At 37.9% G+C, this 17,610-nt stretch overlaps 1 protein-coding gene across 2 annotated transcripts in view; it reads right to left on the bottom strand.

The window, feature by feature from the left end:
• The window catches only part of nbas (NBAS subunit of NRZ tethering complex), a 256,303-nt gene that overhangs the window by 65,044 nt on the left and 173,649 nt on the right, over positions 1 to 17,610 (bottom strand). For both annotated transcript variants that reach the window (XM_056269320.1, XM_056269321.1), the window contains exons 41-46: positions 16,601 to 16,833; positions 15,456 to 15,566; positions 10,148 to 10,401; positions 6,681 to 7,015; positions 4,649 to 4,858; positions 15 to 217 (exon numbers count right to left, since the gene is read on the bottom strand). In XM_056269320.1, coding sequence (XP_056125295.1) covers positions 15 to 217; positions 4,649 to 4,858; positions 6,681 to 7,015; positions 10,148 to 10,401; positions 15,456 to 15,566; positions 16,601 to 16,833 — 1,346 coding nt within the window. The remainder of the gene's footprint in view (positions 1 to 14; positions 218 to 4,648; positions 4,859 to 6,680; positions 7,016 to 10,147; positions 10,402 to 15,455; positions 15,567 to 16,600; positions 16,834 to 17,610) is intronic.

Below are 17,610 nucleotides of genomic sequence, written 5' to 3'. Positions count from 1 at the left end.
GCAGATCGCTGTACCTGAGAGCAGTTATGATCAGCTCCACTGCGTCCTGGACGATGCTTTTTGGCGATAGGTTACTCGTTCCCACGGCGACTGCGAGCAGCTGCTCGATTCTTTCGAGGGGCTGTCCGTCCATGGCCATTGTGACAGCCAGTTGGCGAACCTTAGATTGCTCGGACCTAGACAGGTCATAAATGCTACTGTACTTCTGCAAGCTCTCCTAAAACAAGAGAAGAATACAAAGACATAAACACTCATGCTCAGGCGACATTGGCCTTACTATGTTCCTTTTGAGACATCTAGTTGAAAAATACACCCGAAGACAAGTATGAAACAGAACAATTTGTTTGTTCACTGAGAACCATGAGGAACAAGCTTCACACACACACACACACACACACACACACACACACACACACACACACACACACACACACACACACACACACACACACACACACACACACACACACACCTTCAAAACCAGGGGAGCCTTTTCAGGTGTCATAAGCACAGTTCTGGCACAAAGGCTATAATTATGCTTCCCAGCATCCTATGCATACACTGCCATTTAAAATTTGGGATCAGTGCATTGTTAGTTTGTTTTAAAAAAGTAATTTTATTCAGCAAGGATGCATTAAATAGATCAGAAGTTGCCATACAGACATTTATAATGTTACAAAAACATTACAAAAAACATTACAATTTATAATGTTATAATGCTGTACTTTTGAATTCTTTATTCATCAAAAAATCCTGAAAAAAAGTATTATGGGGAACCAAATCAGCATATTAGAATGATTTCTGAAGGATCGTGTGAAATGTTGAAATTAAGTGTTATTTTTTATTTTTTAATAAAGGGAACGATCTATTAGTTTTTAATGCTGTTAAGTTTAATTTTAACTTAACTATAAATTAAGCAATGACTGCACTAATGCCAGTAACAAACAATATATTATTTGTTTATTCAAATAAGTTACATTTAGCATTTGTTATACTAGCTGTGGATTTTAACTGAAATAGATTTTTTATTAGAAATTGTATATATATTTTTTAGATTTTTTTTTTTAATCTGGAGTCCGTAACTTTTGGTGCTCTAGCTGTTTATAAACAGAACTTTTTACAATATCAATATAAAAATCTGTGTTTGTCAATGTCATTGTCACTTTTATTTGTATAGCACTATTAAAACAACACGTTGACCAATGTGCTTTACATCATCTCAGTAAGATAGACAAAATAGTACAATAGTACCGTAATAGAAGGAGGACAAGGCCATGGCAAACAAATGTGTCTTAAGTTGTACTTTAAAGACATGTACAGAGTCAGCGTCCCTAACATGTAATGGTAAGCTATTCCAAAGTCTTGGCACTACTACCCCACATGCACAATCCCCTTTCTGGCTTAACTTGGTCCTTGGAATTTTCAGCAGATTTTGAGTTGATGATCACAAAGTTCTTCCTGTCTGATACGCCATTAACAGATCTGAGAAATAAGTCGGTGCAAGGCCATGAAGAGTTTTATAAACCAATAAAAGAAGTTTAAAATCAATCCTATATTGTACAGGGAGCCAATGTAAAGAGACCAAGGACGGAGTGATGTGCTCACGTTTTTTAATATTCGTTAATAATCTCGCTGCAGCGTTTTGAACCTTTTGCAGCCGTAGAATAGATGCTTGACTAATACCCTTATATAAAGAATTACAATAATCAAGTCTTGATGATATAAGAGCATGGATTGCAATTTCAAGGCTCTTATACGTCAGATATGATTTCATCTTAGCCAGATTTCTCAGATTTAAACATTTTTTACTTTACCACATGATTTATCTGTTTCAACTGATTCAACTTCAGGGAGCTATCAATATAAACACCCAAGTTTTTAACACGTTCTTTAACATATAATGACAGTGGGCCGAAATTTAACTCTGCTGCGTCCTGGTTCCTCTGGGGCCGAACACTATAACCTCTGATTATTTTCATTGAGATATAAAAAGTTAGAAGCCAGCCATGATTTAAGATCAGACAGTCAGGACATTAGAGGTTCCAAGCTATTTCCGTTTATTAATTAACAGTAAATAGATTAGCAAGTCATCTGCATAGCAATGAAATTCGATCCCATACTTCTTGAAAATGTCTCCCAACGGGAGCATATAAAGCAAATAGAGCCTTGTGGCACACCACATATAAGTGATGTGGATCTCGATGTATACGAGCCAAATCTTACTGCCATGCTTCCAGCAGTCAGGTATGACTTAAACCAATTTAGGGCCTTCCCCTGTATCCCTACATACTCCTCTAGCCGCGAAAGCAGTACCGTGTGATCTATTGTATCAAAAGCTGCAGTTAGGTCTAATAAAACTAACACTGCTGAATCACCAGCATCCACAGTCATCAGTAAATCATTGAACACTTTTACAAGGGCAGTCTCTGTGGAATGATGCTTCTTAAAACCTGGTAAACTTAACCAATCTAATTCTGTTCCAAGTAAACATGTAGTTGATTAAACGCCACTTTTCCTAAACATATAGACATAAATGAGAGTTGAGAGACCGGTCTGAAATGAGTCAAGTCAGTTGGATCTAAATTGGTTTTTTTTTAGTACAGGTTGCACAAAGGCCTGTTTCAGCATGCTAGGAAAAACCCCCAATTTAGATCCAACTGACTTGACTCATTTCAGACCGGTCTCTCAACTCTCATTTCTAAATTGGGATTTAGAAATTGCATTTCTAAATCTCAGATCTAAATTGGTTTTTTTTTAGTACAGGTTGCACAAAGGCCTGTTTCAGCATGCTAGGAAAAATACCTGTATCTAAGCTTTTATTCACAATCTGAGGAATACTAGGTCCAATGACCTAAATGTTTTCTTTTAAAAATCATAGAGGAACCATATCTATAACTGACACGGTAGGTTTTATGTTTCAGGAACGTAATTTTAAAGTTAAAGGAACCGTATGTGTGACTGTGGCCCCTCCCCCGACTCGAGGTTGCCAGATAGGCTGCAGGATCCAGCAGGAACGTAGGCTGCTACAAGGAGCTTCCAATGGCAAGTGACGAGTCCTACACAGTAAGTTTTTTTTCTAATTCTGTTTATGCTTCATGAGAGATGTTTTGCGAAGTAATTATATATCGCAAAAATGTACTAATGGCGATTAGCCAAATATAATCGTAAAGAATTACACTCGTATGTGACAGTACATTGTTAGAACAGTAGCTGTTAGTCTAACTTGTAATGGTAGGTATCGGTCATTAACGTAAGTACAAGAACAAGCCTCTGTCACTGTGTGTAACCGATATCAAAGATACAGCTATTCATTTAGCTGACGCTATAAGTGAAAGCGACCAGCTGTATTTTTTTACTTACCCTGCAGTACACGTCCATAACGCTAAAATATGTGATGTGAAAGATTACATGTCCTATACAAATCCTTGTTTTATTTCGGACTTTGTCACAAAGTATTTCGGAATCATAACGAGGTTTTTTTGGATTCGTAACGTTAGACATTTTTTATCCGACACGTTTGTAGCTGCAGCTGTGGTAACTACAGCAGAGCTGGCAACCCAGATGCCGCAACACTACTGAATTCGTGATTGGTTGATAGGTGGAGGGTGGCGCATCAGACCAAAACACAACATGACAACATCAACATCAGTTGAGGGCTGCAACTTCACTTTTTAAATGACAATATCCTGGCCGGACTACTGTTGTCAGTGATATAAGTATTTGAAATGAACATGATTTCTTAATGTCTAGTGATATATCAGGGCCATTTTATGATTAATTGAAATACATTTCTTACATACGGTTCCTTTAAACTCCTTTAAACTATTAAAAGTGTAATTTCTTTGTTGAGCTAACACATTGTTTTTTTTTATCGTCTTCCAAATTATTCATTAATGGATGTTTTAATAAAAAAAGGAAAAAAAAGGGCAACAAATATAATCATCTAATGAAGCAACAGGCTGATGTATAGAGGACTTCTCTAAACATTTAGTCTGCTCATACCTGCACTTGTAAGCTCACGTTCATCTCAAAATCGAATCAATAATCGATGAATAAAAGCAAGTTCTGCCCTGCACTTTTTCTTTTCTAATCTGTTACTCTCGTATGCATGTTAAAATAAGGAAGAAAAAAAATCTGTCTATACTTATACTTATTTCACATTGTGACTTTAAGTTAGTAACTCTCCTAACACTAGCAGGTTGCAGGCAGCAAGGCAACTCCAACAGAGAATTAAACTGCAGTTTCCAAGATCGCGCAGATCCCTATGGGAGCACGTTGTGCGACACGGTGAAGGTGTGCCGGTAATGAGATACGGCAGTATCTGCTCGATAAGTGTGCTCTGTAAAAATGAATCCATATATTTCCATATACAAATGGCTCAATGTGCGCATTAAAGAAACCACAGGCTGACATGGACTGCCTGCTACTATCCTGCAGTCAGGACACCAGCTACAAACCTGCCAATCAATCACAGACACTGTTCACAGGTCAGGAAAGGGAGAAATTGTGGAGGAGGAGGAAATGAGCGAGTAGCTTGGATTCTTGCATAACATTTAAGGCTCTGTTTACAGTTAGCATCTGTCTTGGATGATAAAGTGACAAGAGGACAGTACATTTTCGTGAATTTTATGTGTGTGTTGAAGATTACCTCTTGACTTGTCTTCAGTGACACAGTGAAGGAGTGGCTCAGAGTCTCTAGATGAGCAAGAGACTGCTGCACATGAGTGAGGGCGGAGTCAAATTTGGAGGCGGAGTTTTCACTTCTGTCATCATTACCCTTTTTCTTACTCCTGTCGCTAATGCCTTTTAGAGCCTTCTGTGCACGCTTGGTGATCTCCAGCCTGGCCTCTACAGAGAGCTAAACACATACAGAAATCACACACAAAAGACAAGAATAAATATGTTAAAAAGCTGAAGCTTTTTTTTCTCAATATACAATGTTTTTCTATATCAACCAAATATGATGATTCCCTAGCGAAGAAGCCCCTCCTAAAATATAAATCCTTTATATCTTCGTATACATTAGGATATATGAAAATAATATTAATATACAACAAATAATATATACATAATTCAAATGTTTGGGGTCATTATGTTTTTAAAAGAAGTCATGACATGAAGGCTGCATTGATTTGATAGAAAATACAATAAAATAGTAATATGGAAATATTATTACAATGTTATTTGAAATAACTGTTTAAAAAAAAAGAAATAAGTATTTTAACAATTTATTCCTGTGATGGTAAAGCTGAATTTTCAGCATCATTACTACTATCATTACAAACAAACATAAGAATAGTGAACAAAATTCAACTCTATCAATAGTAGTCACCCACAGGTGACCCCATAGAGTGAAAGTTACCCAAAATTTCCTCACATCCTGAAATGGTGAAATGTGCTCAAGCTTTTCTGCTTGAACTAATGCTCAGTCAGCAATGGGCCATTCATTATTCTGCAGCACATCTACTATTATAATCCACAATAGTAATGATGTCGCATAATTCAGTCTCATCCCATTTCTCATCTAGTTTAATCTCAGTGAGAACACTCCACACGCCTGGGTTCATCTTATACCTCCAACACTCCCCTCCCACAGTCATCTGCTATCACTTACACAAACGTACATAAACTGTATTTACTCACGGTTCGCACATAATCTACAGCAGAGGCATGGCAGATGTCATTGGCTGCTTCTCCCTGTGGCATTCTTGAGTACCAAATCAATGCCACTCTTACCTTAATGGTGGGAGTGGGTGTTTGTTTATAGGAATGAGAGTTTGTAACTTGCTTTCAACAAACTCTTATTACATTATATCACCATAACAATCATTGCAATAACATCATTTGAACACCCCAGGGGCCAACGAGCATTAGCGATTAGCCTTTTGATTACAGAGGCTCATTTAGGATGTTTGCCACAGGGCCGACTGTGTACGTGACTTTTTTTGTATACACGTGTGTATGCTCGACTTGCAGGCAGAATAAATAGAAAACGCACTTATTGTACATGAACATGTCCATAGAAGTCAGTGAACGCACCACAGAGTTATGGCATATACATGTTCATGTGTTGATTTTAATGATTCTTTTTAATTGCAGCAGGTTTTAAACATGTCAGTATGACCACTGTGCTTCGCTAGGAATCTATGAGAGCATTTGCACAGGTCAAAGTATCTGATTTGATCTGCTCTGTGGGCAGCAGGGCTTTTCTTCATGTACAGTAAAGTATTTTGTCCCACCTAAAATCCAGGCTTCTCTATATTATCATGGAGGACTGGGAATCAACATATTAAAAATCACATTTCATACTTAATTGATGGTTTAAAAATGCAGTTAAATGTACACACACACACAAAATGATTAATGTATTATTTTAAATAGTTGTATTTAAGTAACATTTTAAACATGAATCAAATATTCATACTTTCAATACCTTTAAAATGGCATTAAAAAAGAGCCAATGGTTCTTTACCCTTTAAAAAAAAAACATTTATTGATTTGTAAATTCTTGTACTCAACGGGATTTGCAAATATGGTAACAATAAAGCTATAAGCTTAGCCAATTATTTTTTGTTAAGTTTCATTGTTTTGTTGCAGTTTGAGAGGATTTTGAAAGTAGATGATTGCAAACTTTGAAATGAAAACTCTTAAGACCCACCCCTTTTCTGCATTAGACTCACCTTATTGGCTGCTTCAGGGGAAAAGGTGATGGAATCCAAGAATTTAACAAAATCTACAGGCAGCAGTCGGTCAAAGTATTTGGCACAGGTGTCATAGGCATGAAGGAAGTCGTGATCGCTCTGGGGGGCTTTTTTCAGTACATGCTGATCCCCTTCCCAGAGCAGTTTATGAAGCCAGGTGGCATGTACAGCGCTAGAGGTAAGCGGTTCTCCTCCCTTCTGGGGGATTCGTGTGGCCAGTTTGGAGATTGACAGGACGTTCTGGCTAGTCAATATCGGCTCCAGAGCTTTCAAAGGATCTGAATCCTCGTCTGTCAGCTTCTTATAGTCCAGACCTAAGGAGCAAAACATTATGATTCCAGCATCATACAGAATATACACAGGGAGTAGTTGTCACATTTTTTAATGTAGTGAATATTTCTCAGGTTGAAAATCAATATCTGTATAGGCACTTCATTTAAAGTCTTAGCCACAAAAATACATATATACAGGTCCCTCTAAAAAAATTAGCATATTGTGATAAAGTTCATTATTTTCCATAATATAATGATAAAAATTAAACTTTCATATATTTTAGATTCATTGCACACCAACTGAAATATTTCAGGTCTTTTATTGTTTTAATACTGATGATTTTGGCATGCAGCTGATGAAAACCCAAAATTCCTGTCTCAAAAAATTAGCATATTTCATCCGACCAATAAAAGAAGTGTTTTTAATACAAAAAAAAGTCAACTTTCAAATAATTATGTTCAGTTATGCACTCAATAGTCAATACTTGGTCGGGAATCCTTTTGCAGAAATGACTGCTTCAATGCGGCGTGGCATGGAGGCAATCAGCCTGTGGCACTGCTGAGGTGTTGTGGAGGCCCAGGATGCTTCGATAGCGGCCTTAAGCTCATCCAGAGTGTTGGGTCTTGCGTCTCTCAACTTTCTCTTCACAATATCCCACAGATTCTCTATGGGGTTCAGGTCAGGAGAGTTGGCAGGCCAATTGAGCACAGTAATACCATGGTCAGTAAACCATTTACCAGTGGTTTTGGTACTGTGAGCAGGTGCCAGGTCGTGCTGAAAAATGAAATCTTCATCTCCATAAAGCTTTTCGGCAGATGGAAGCATGAAGTGCTCCAAAATCTCCTGATAGCTAGCTGCATTGACCCTGCCCTTGATAAAACACAGTGCACCAACACCAGCAGCTGACATGGCACCCCAGACCATCACTGACTGTGGGTACTTGACACTGGACTTCAGGCATTTTGTCATTTCCTTCTCCCCAGTCTTCCTCCAGACTCTGGCACCTTGATTTCCGAATGACATGCAAAACTGAGCAACAGTCCAGTGCTGCTTCTCTGTACCCCAGGTCAGGCGCTTCTGCTGCTGTTTCTGGTTCAAAAGTGGCTTGACCTGGGGAATGCGGCACCTGTAGCCCATTTCCTGCACACGCCTGTGCATGGTGGCTCTGGATGTTTCTACTCCAGACTCAGTCCACTGCTTCCGCAGGTCCCCCAAGGTCTGGAATCGGTCCTTCTCCACAATCTTCCTCAGGGTCCGGTCACCTCTTCTCGTTGTGCAGCGTTTTTTGCCACACTTTTTCCTTCCCACAGACTTCCCACTGAGGTGCCTTGATACAGCACTCTGGGAACAGCCTATTCGTTCAGAAATTTCTTTCTGTCTTACCCTCTTGCTTGAGGGTGTCAATGATGGCCTTCTGGACAGCAGTCAGGTCGGCAGTCTTACCCATGATTGCGGTTTTGAGTAATGAAACAGGCTGGGAGTTTTTAAAAGCCCCAGGTATCTTTTGCAGGTGTTTAGAGTTAATTAGTTGATTCAGATGATTAGGTTAATAGCTCGTTTAGAGACCCTTTTCATGATATGCTAATTTTTTGAGACAGGAATTTTGGGTTTTCATGAGCTGTATGCCAAAATCATCAGTATTAAAACAATAAAAGACCTGAAATATTTCAGTTGGTGTGCAATGAATCTAAAATATATGAAAGTTTAATTTTTATCATTACATTATGGAAAATAATGAACTTTATCACAATATGCTAATTTTTTGAGAAGGACCTGTATATATATATAAATTGTACATTTCTCCTGTTACATGTTACACTAGAGGGACAAGGACAATGGAATCCACTATTAACAGTGAATGTGGAATTTGAAAATAATCAATCTCAATCTCTATTAATCTGAAATATGGGACATTTATTGCAGTTTCAAGCTTCGATATGGTTTCTATTTATGTCAATCAATGTGAATAGCTGTAGACTTGGCATGCCTCCAGGATATATCAAGTCAGACAGACAACATTACACTGACACACAAAGCCTCATCAGGGCATTAAATATTGAAACACCTGCCTCTGAGAATGGGCCCATTTCATGACAGGGGCCAGGAGGGCATTCAACACACATATACACTCAAACAGACAGAGATGTGGAAAAGAAGGTGCCATCTCTGTCCCTTGGGTCGTGGCAGATGCTAAGAACAGTCTTTACAGGACTGTGTCGGGGAGCATGTATGCGACAGAGTGTGTTTTCGGTGCCTACTAAGTGTGAAGGTATCAGTTGAGACAGGAGAGAGTATGGTGCAAAAACTCTGACAAACTCCCTCCTGACCTTTCAATACACTCACTCCAAGACTACCAAGTTGAAAAATTATACATTAATCATTAGTTCTAGCTCCTTTCAGTACGATATAAGAAGTGGCATAAAGTTACTCAGAACCACAATATTTGAGTACAAGTCTATGAATAATAGATTTGCTGTAATAGATAATAGATGTGCTGTTCAAAAGTTTAGTGTTTGCAAGACATTTATTGGATCAAAAATACAATAAAAAACCCTTCTATGGTATGTTATTACTAACTGCAAGCAAGAAAAAATTCCTTGCCTTTTCTCACACATAAGTACACAACTTATATGCAGATTTAAGTGAATGATATTTATTACGTTTGCATTATCACATGCACTGCCCTCAATGCTGGAAAGAGAGAGAGAGGTACGGAGCTAATGAACTCATTTAAACCTCACTCCATATTTTGTGTGCATTATAATAATCTCTCTTATCAGAAAAGAACAAAAATGTATTGTATGCAGGCTAATTAACATTCCTCTATTACTTTCATTGGCACCCTCATTGCTCAGCGACCCATTTCCTGTCATCTCAGCTGGAGAGAGATGTGTTATTACACGGGAAATTTCTGGTTATGGTGTTGATTGACATGCTTGCAAGCAGGAGCTGATTTCCCACTTCATTTGAGTTTCCAGGTCGGCTATTTATCGATCAAATCCTCCTTTCTGCAAAACGATTTTTACAGTCATTTCAATGCCTGCTGCAACCAGTGTTTTTGTTCACACTATACAAAACACTGATTTGGTTTTCAAACCTGATCTTTAAGATTGAATACCGTTTTGGACGTGATGAACTCTGATCCATTTTTTCAGACTTTGGCTGTTACTCACCGACAGCGACGGTTTTGAGCTTCTTCAGCAGTTTGGTGTGCGTGTCGGGCTTCATAGCGGATTGAGGGAAGTAGTTAGCGCAGCCGCAGTTCTCCAGAAGAGTGAAGTAGAAGAGGATTCGGAGCTGGTCGGTTCCGGCTATACTGGGATACACATATTTAGTCATGTGTGTGTAGAATGACTCCGGGTCACTCTTTAGAGTCTCGAACAGGCCCAGAGCCCTCATCCGGTCCTCTATGTTGTTGGTGGAGAGGCTGAAGAAAGAAAGAAATGAGAGATGGATGGAGATGAAAGACTGGAAGGTGACAGAAACAAGACAATGAGTAGTTGTAACCAAGGTCTGTTAAAGCATTGATCACTCAACCTTTGCAAATTGCTTGTAGTGAATCAATTAAGGCAATGCACAGCCATCCACCCCCCCACCCCCACCCACCCACACAATTGTCCCCCGAACCAAATGAAGTACATTAAGGTCGAGTTAATATGCTGCGACGGCCCACTTGTGCGAGAGAATTGATTTTGTTTAATCTAAAAGAACTTCTTCAAAGTCCATTAAACTTTATTCACTGCGGTTTGACCACTTCCAGGACCAAACAAATTTTTTTTTTCAAGCAGTGAATTATAGCCTATGGTGAGCAGTTACTGACCCACCATAAATCTGATGTCAGATTCGGATTCTATGGGTGTCATGTTTTATGTTAGCGCTGCCCTGATTTCCATAATTTATCTCCACGGTGACTTCATAAGCAGGCGTGTGGACTGGCCCTCCACCTCGTTCTAATTGAATGGCTTTTCAGTAAAGATAAACAGCTTTACTGCACCAGAGAAATATCCCATAGCAATTCTGATGCATGGAAATGTTTTATAGAGTTGGGTTATCAATAAATTACTATGTGAACCTTCAATGACTGCCAAGTCCATTTATCCAGCAGGTCTGCTGATGCTGTACGTGAGGGTGGACGTGTGAGAAGGAAAGGGGTTGGAGAAAGAGTCGTACACAGTAAGAGAGAGAAAAGACATAAAAAGCATGCTGACTCACAAACAGGACAGGGAATAAATGATGAAGTTAGATAAGCGGGTTGTAGACCTCCACAGGGACCAGGAGAAAAAGGCCACTTTAAAATTGCCTCGGAATTTCTGAGTATGCACATTTTTTAAATATTGTTATTGTCCGTTTTTGATTGTTTTGGACAATGCAAGAAACAAGAAAGTCTGAAACAAGAAAGTCTATTACAAAACGGTACAGCAGTGCTCGCATCAACTCAAATGTGAGAAAAGTTTGGTTGCAGTAATTGCTGCTAATAACCACTTACTGACTTTTTGGAACTTTTTTTAAAAAAAAATACATGGAAAAAAAATCTCGTGTTTTTGTTGCATCGTTTCTCAATGAAGATGTAAATGACATTCAGTGTACAAATATGCAAAAATACACCCAAAAAAATAAAAATAAAAATAAAATCAAGGGGCAATACTTTATAAATACTTATTTTCTACATTTGGTGGACACCGTAATATATTTTCTCAGGATTCTTTGATGAATTTAAAGTTCAAAAGAACAGCATTTATGTTAAACAGAAATCTTTTGTAACATTACAAATTGTTTACCATCACTTTTGATCAATTTAATGCATCCTTTCCTTGCTGAATAAAAATAATTACCCAAAACTTATGAACGGTATATTAACTATTATCTAACAAAAAACCTGGCTTTCACAATGTTGGCCGATCCCAGTTTAGATCCTCTAGACTGGTCCAATACTTATTCCAATAAAAATAACTGTTCTTATTTTCATTTTTTTTATTATCACAAGGACACTTTTAGATTTTTAGAATTAACAAGTTCGAGCCCCTGCTGCATCCCTATTTGCATGCCATTGTGCAAGACACAACCTACAGTATATAGAACAACACACCGGTCTCAACATTTGTGTGCACTCAGCATGTGCACATTGTGTTACAGCTAATCATATTCAATGTTAATACAACAAAATGAGCGAGTTGCAGGCTGCATGTGGCCATTTGGACAGAGCCCAACACCTATCCATTGTCTACAGAGCGTAACCCCTATGGACATGTTTAATGGAAGTCACTATACTGGCTGGAGGCACGATGTCCCGGGGCCAAAAACAGACACAGAAAGAGCAATGCAGAGAAAAGAATGCAAGACAGGCTTGGAAACAACAACAGTCCAGAACAAAGGAAAAGAAGAAGATAGCAGAGACAAAACAAGACAGAAATTACAGGAAGGAAAGGCAGCAGGGAGAGATAAAGAGTGGGAAAGAGGAGCCTCTGACTGCAGTCTGCTCATTAACACAGAATAACTGCTTTTAACAGGATCAATACTTCACTAAACACAGCAGCCATTAATCCTGTCTCCTACTGCAATTACAATGCCAAGAACGGATAAAGGGTGTGTGTGTGTGTGTGAAACACAGGCTGAATTCTTCACTCAAGGGCAGACTGAAAAACCATAACTGACCCTCTTCGATATGTTATTAGTTACAGTCCTGTAATATGATTGGTCATATGGCATTCCAAGGGTGCTGACAGAGTCCAGCAGCACTGGGACATTCCAGACTAGAGTATGCGAGCAGTGCAGAGCAAAGTTGTGTGTGTGTGTGTGTGTGTGTGTGTGTGTGTTTTAAGAGTGAAATGAAAAACCTGATGTGGACCTGAATTGGATAGATGACCCAATTCTTTTAATGAGAATGGGAAAATTGCCTTCTCTCCACTTAGCACACATACTTTCTAATGCATGCTGCCAAGTAATACTCAGATCAACTTGTCTGATGTAAAAAATTGATGCTGTGGCTTCTTTTGGAACTATTTTTGATGGAGGAAAAAAAGTAAACAAACTAACTGGTCAATTTTTGTCTGAAATGTGGCTTGAAAAGTTGTCATATTTCATATTTGTAGAAGTACTGTAAAATAAATATTACACTGCAATCATGCTGTTGGTCAGAATATTACCACCTGGTTCATTATATATCCCAATTTCACATTTGCTAAATCAAAATTAAACATGTCCAAAACTACATACAGTGTACAAACAGACTAAAGACACTTCGGGGGGTTTACTTGTGACTGCCTTTTGCCCCGTTGTACCCTATATTTGGTTGAAAATTTGTGAAAACCTCAGCTTAATGAATAACCTGAAAAAGAAAGCAAAAAAGGACATTTGATGCCAACAAAATGTCAGACCAATTTGAAATAGCACTTAAAATCTGGCTCGAAATGCATTCAGCTATAGAAGCTAATGCATTATAATGGCAGTGCAGTGTGAGGTCTTATACTGAATCATGAATTTGAAAATTGGAATAAAAACCCATTTGAAGCCATTCATGAGTTTTGAAAGAGTATCCTCAGGGTATATAATACACCTAACAAAGCATGCTGGGCAGAAAAAAAAAAAGCCAAAACCCTACAGTGTATTAATCTGAATTGAAAAAAAAGAACCAATGGAAACATCTAAAAATAAGAGACCTTACCTGCCATTTTCAGTCCCTTATAAACCATAAAATGAACTCTGAAAATAAGCTGGTCCAAAAACATGACTAATGTGACTGATTTGACTAAAAAGAATCTGGCTAAGCCAATTGATCAATACAACAAAAAGAAAGTCTTGTTGGACTAAAACAATACAAAGTAAACAGCAATGTTATTTGGCCCTAAACAGAATATACAACAGAAAACCTGAGAAAAAACATGTATAAATAAATAAATAAATACCTCTAGATTTCTGGCACAAAATATCATGAAACAAACAGTGATGTGCTCAAACACACATACAAACAGAACTACTGTATGGAGCTAAATAGAGAGGAACTGAACTATTTATTTGAACTAACTGAAGTAAGAATGGAATAGAATGGAATGAAACTGAATTAAATGAAAAAGGCTAAATCTGAAGCAATGCTAATTTGAGTGATTTCAACCCAATGCAAAACCAAAGCAATCATGGCAAAATGAGCAATCATTTCCATGTAGCCCAATTAAATTGTGCTTCAAAGCTCACATTTTACACAATAGTGTAACCATTTCAAATAACAAGAGAGTATGTATCAATAAATCTGCACAAAACTGGGGATGATGCTTACTAAAACAACAACAACAACAAAAAACTCCCCAAAGAACTGGCCCTTGAAAACGCATTATATAACCACATCCTATGCAAATCATATAAACTGAATAAATAGCATAAACGATGCAAAATATGTTTACAAGTCCTCATCAGTCAGAAAAGCCCATTTGCTGACAAATTAGCAAACAGAAACGGCAATACAATAAAACTTTTGAGTAATTGCCAAAGTTGTTCAAACTCCCTCTGGTGCCATTCTCCTTTGATAATTCCTTTGAATGGAGAGGGGAGATTTATTTTTTTAATATTTTTTTTTTTAAAGAGATTTCATGTTCTACATGGAGATAAAAAAAAAAACAAAAAAAAAAACAACAACAACAGAAGCCATGAGTATGGTAATGAGCATGGAATGACTCTCACAAGGGAAAACATGGAGAAAAAACAAACAAAAATCACATTCACAGTAAATCAGTTTCACCCAAGCAATCTATACTAAATAAGCAAAGTTAAATGAGTGCCTGTTTATGTAGAGGGAGGAAGAGAGAGAGAGAGAGAGAGAGAGAGAGAGAGAGAGAGAGAGAGAGAGAGAGAGAGAGAGAGAGAGAGAGAGAGAGAGAGAGAGAGAGAGAGAGAGAGAGAGAGAGAGAGAGAGAGAGAGAGAGAGAGAGAGAGAGAGAGAGAGAGAGAGAGAGAGAGAGAGATATTCGGGGTGATTAAACCCGGTGAGAGATGGAGAAGGAGTTGATTAGACCAGGCTTTGAACAATGATTCAGCAACAAATTTACCATGCAGGGAAGCTCAGGAGGGGTGGCACATTGTTTGTGTGTGGATTTTCAAAGCCCAATAAAAACCGACTGCAAAGCCATTTCAAAAAACAAAGAGCTTCTTGTCTCCGCTACTAAACGAAGTCTGGCAAATCACACTGACCGATCGACTGGAAGCCAGTCTCTGCGATCGATCCATGCGATCCATGCTTGCATCTCTAGAGCACAGGGTTGCAGGTTTTTGACCCTCATGTCGAGGAAATAAAAACTGTTACTTGTGGAAGCTGCAGACATTGCTTCTAACTGAGGTTTTGCAGGCTTATTCCTCTGGAAAAAGTGTTGTGTGTGTAGTAAATCTGTTTTCAGTGTGAGCGCTGCTAATGCCTGCTGTGTGTGTGTGTGTGTGTGTGTGTGTGTGTGTGTGTGTGTGTGTGTGTGTGTGTGTGTGTGTGAGTGAGAGTCTTACCCGCTATCAGTGAACAGAAACTCAAGGTGCGTCATGTGTACTTCCCAGAGAGGAATGCTATACCGATGAGCCAAAGAACGAGAGATCCCATACACGCTCTCATCCAATGTCCTAGATAGAACGATAGATAGACAGAATGACATGTAGAACGACAGAAGGGTAGACAAAACAACAGAAGTTTAGACAGAACAACAGAAGGGTATAGACAGAACAGACAGACAGACAGAATGATAGGTAGAATGACAGAATGATAGATAGAAAGAACATTAGAACAAAAGACAGACAGACATAGGGTAAATAAAAGACAAAAAGTATAAGTAAAAGGAACAAAAATTAAAAAAGAAATATATATATACACATATAAAGAGAATTTCAATTACATCTTTAATGAAACATTTTTTAAAACATTCAAGCCTAATTAGGTAAATTCAGTGTCTTGGTCTTTCTAATCTTGGCCAAAATGGCTGCCCATCAAAGGCCAAGTGTAACATATCCGTAAAAATCCTGATCTGTCTTGTTCTAAAAGAATGATTTGATTCTTTTTCTGGCTGCTCTTGCAATTCAGATCTGCCCTGAGCTGCTGGAACTTCATTTTGCAACCCCTACAGTAATCATTGGACGTTTCGCCAAATCTTGCTAGACCTTAGTCACCCCAGACCTGTGATTCCAGTCCTTATAAAACTGTCTATCAGGCTCCTTAAAGCCAGGGCTCTGGTTTGGATCAAAAGATATATCCTGAAAAATGAGCTTCTCTTCTAGAGAGTCATATTCAGAGGACAGACAGATTAAAAGATGTAGGAGATGTGTCATTCTTTTTCAACTCCGCACACATTCTTTGTGAATGTCAAGAGTGTGCTAAATTGTAATCTGGGCAAAATGTCACTTCATAATTTCCATCCCTGTTATTTGAGAGTGTATGACTTTACCATTATTCAAAAATATGTAATATATAAAAAGTAAATAAAAAAATTGATAGCTATATCCATCCATATATATATATATATATATATAAAATAATACAATTAATAAAAAATATATATATATAGTATATAATAGCATATACTTCATGTCTTGTTTTCTTGAGATCACTATATACTAGCATTCATATGTTTTTGATGTGGTACACGCGGGCACACAATACTTACTCAGCCAGGCCTAGAATAGTCTCTTTCTTGTACTGGTTGTCGTTGGTAAATCTCTGGACATCGACTCCACGGCCGAGTCCCTGTAGCACCTGAGCCTGAGTAAAGTCCGTCAATCTTTCACTGTATAGTTGCAACTGGCCGATCAGGGCCTGCAGTTCCTCATCATCCCAATTGCATCCAGCATGGTCTGTCACATGCTTGGTCACAAGACGTATCAGCCCTCTCGGATCAGCCTACATAGAAACAAGACATATAAGACTACAACAACTACAACGAAAACCATTCAACTTTACAAACACAAATATTTTTTTTTAAAACAGTAGGGAGAATAATTATATTTCTCAATTAGATTCATAGGAATAATCAAAGGAATTCAAGAATTTTTTGTATTTACGCCACAACGTGGCCCTTCCACTTTAATAACAGCAGTACTCAAGTGTGTTCTACAGTCCGATTTGAGAATGATCCAAATAGGATATTGTGTTTCAACGCAAGAAAACATCTGTTAACAAATTTAGTAACCTACTAGAAGTACGAGTAGAAATGGTAAATGGCTTAATTTCATGGCAGCATTGAAGGCTATTCATTGCAAGAACAAGGTGGAATCTATCAATCATTAATAAAATAAATTAAAATAAATAATCTTAAATTAAAATCAATTTTTTTTCAAAGGTACTTTTGAAAATTGTTAAAAGTCTGATGACGATAAACTCATTCCGCAAATAACTGTTGGAATAAAACTCCTGTTTGATGACATTGATAGCATAACAGTTCCATTGAATATAATAAACTTTCTTTTTTATTTCAAGGTTTAAACTAAATTCTGAATATCAGATTTATAATGTGGTCTCACACTTCTAGACCTGTATATTGTCTCCAATCCTGTGGTCTACGGTACATCATTACAATTGTTATGCTAAGTAAGAATTTGAATTCAGCCTGCCACGAAGAGAAATGAACAGGTTAAGAGCCTTGACAGAAGAACAGAAAATAGAATGATTACACACTAA

This window comes from Rhinichthys klamathensis, unplaced genomic scaffold, assembly GCF_029890125.1.
Source record: "Rhinichthys klamathensis goyatoka isolate OS25496 unplaced genomic scaffold, OSU_Roscu_1.1 h1tg000281l_1, whole genome shotgun sequence".
NCBI classification, from domain to species: Eukaryota; Metazoa; Chordata; class Actinopteri; order Cypriniformes; family Leuciscidae; genus Rhinichthys; species Rhinichthys klamathensis.
This window is presented reverse-complemented; position numbering and strand designations above follow the sequence as displayed.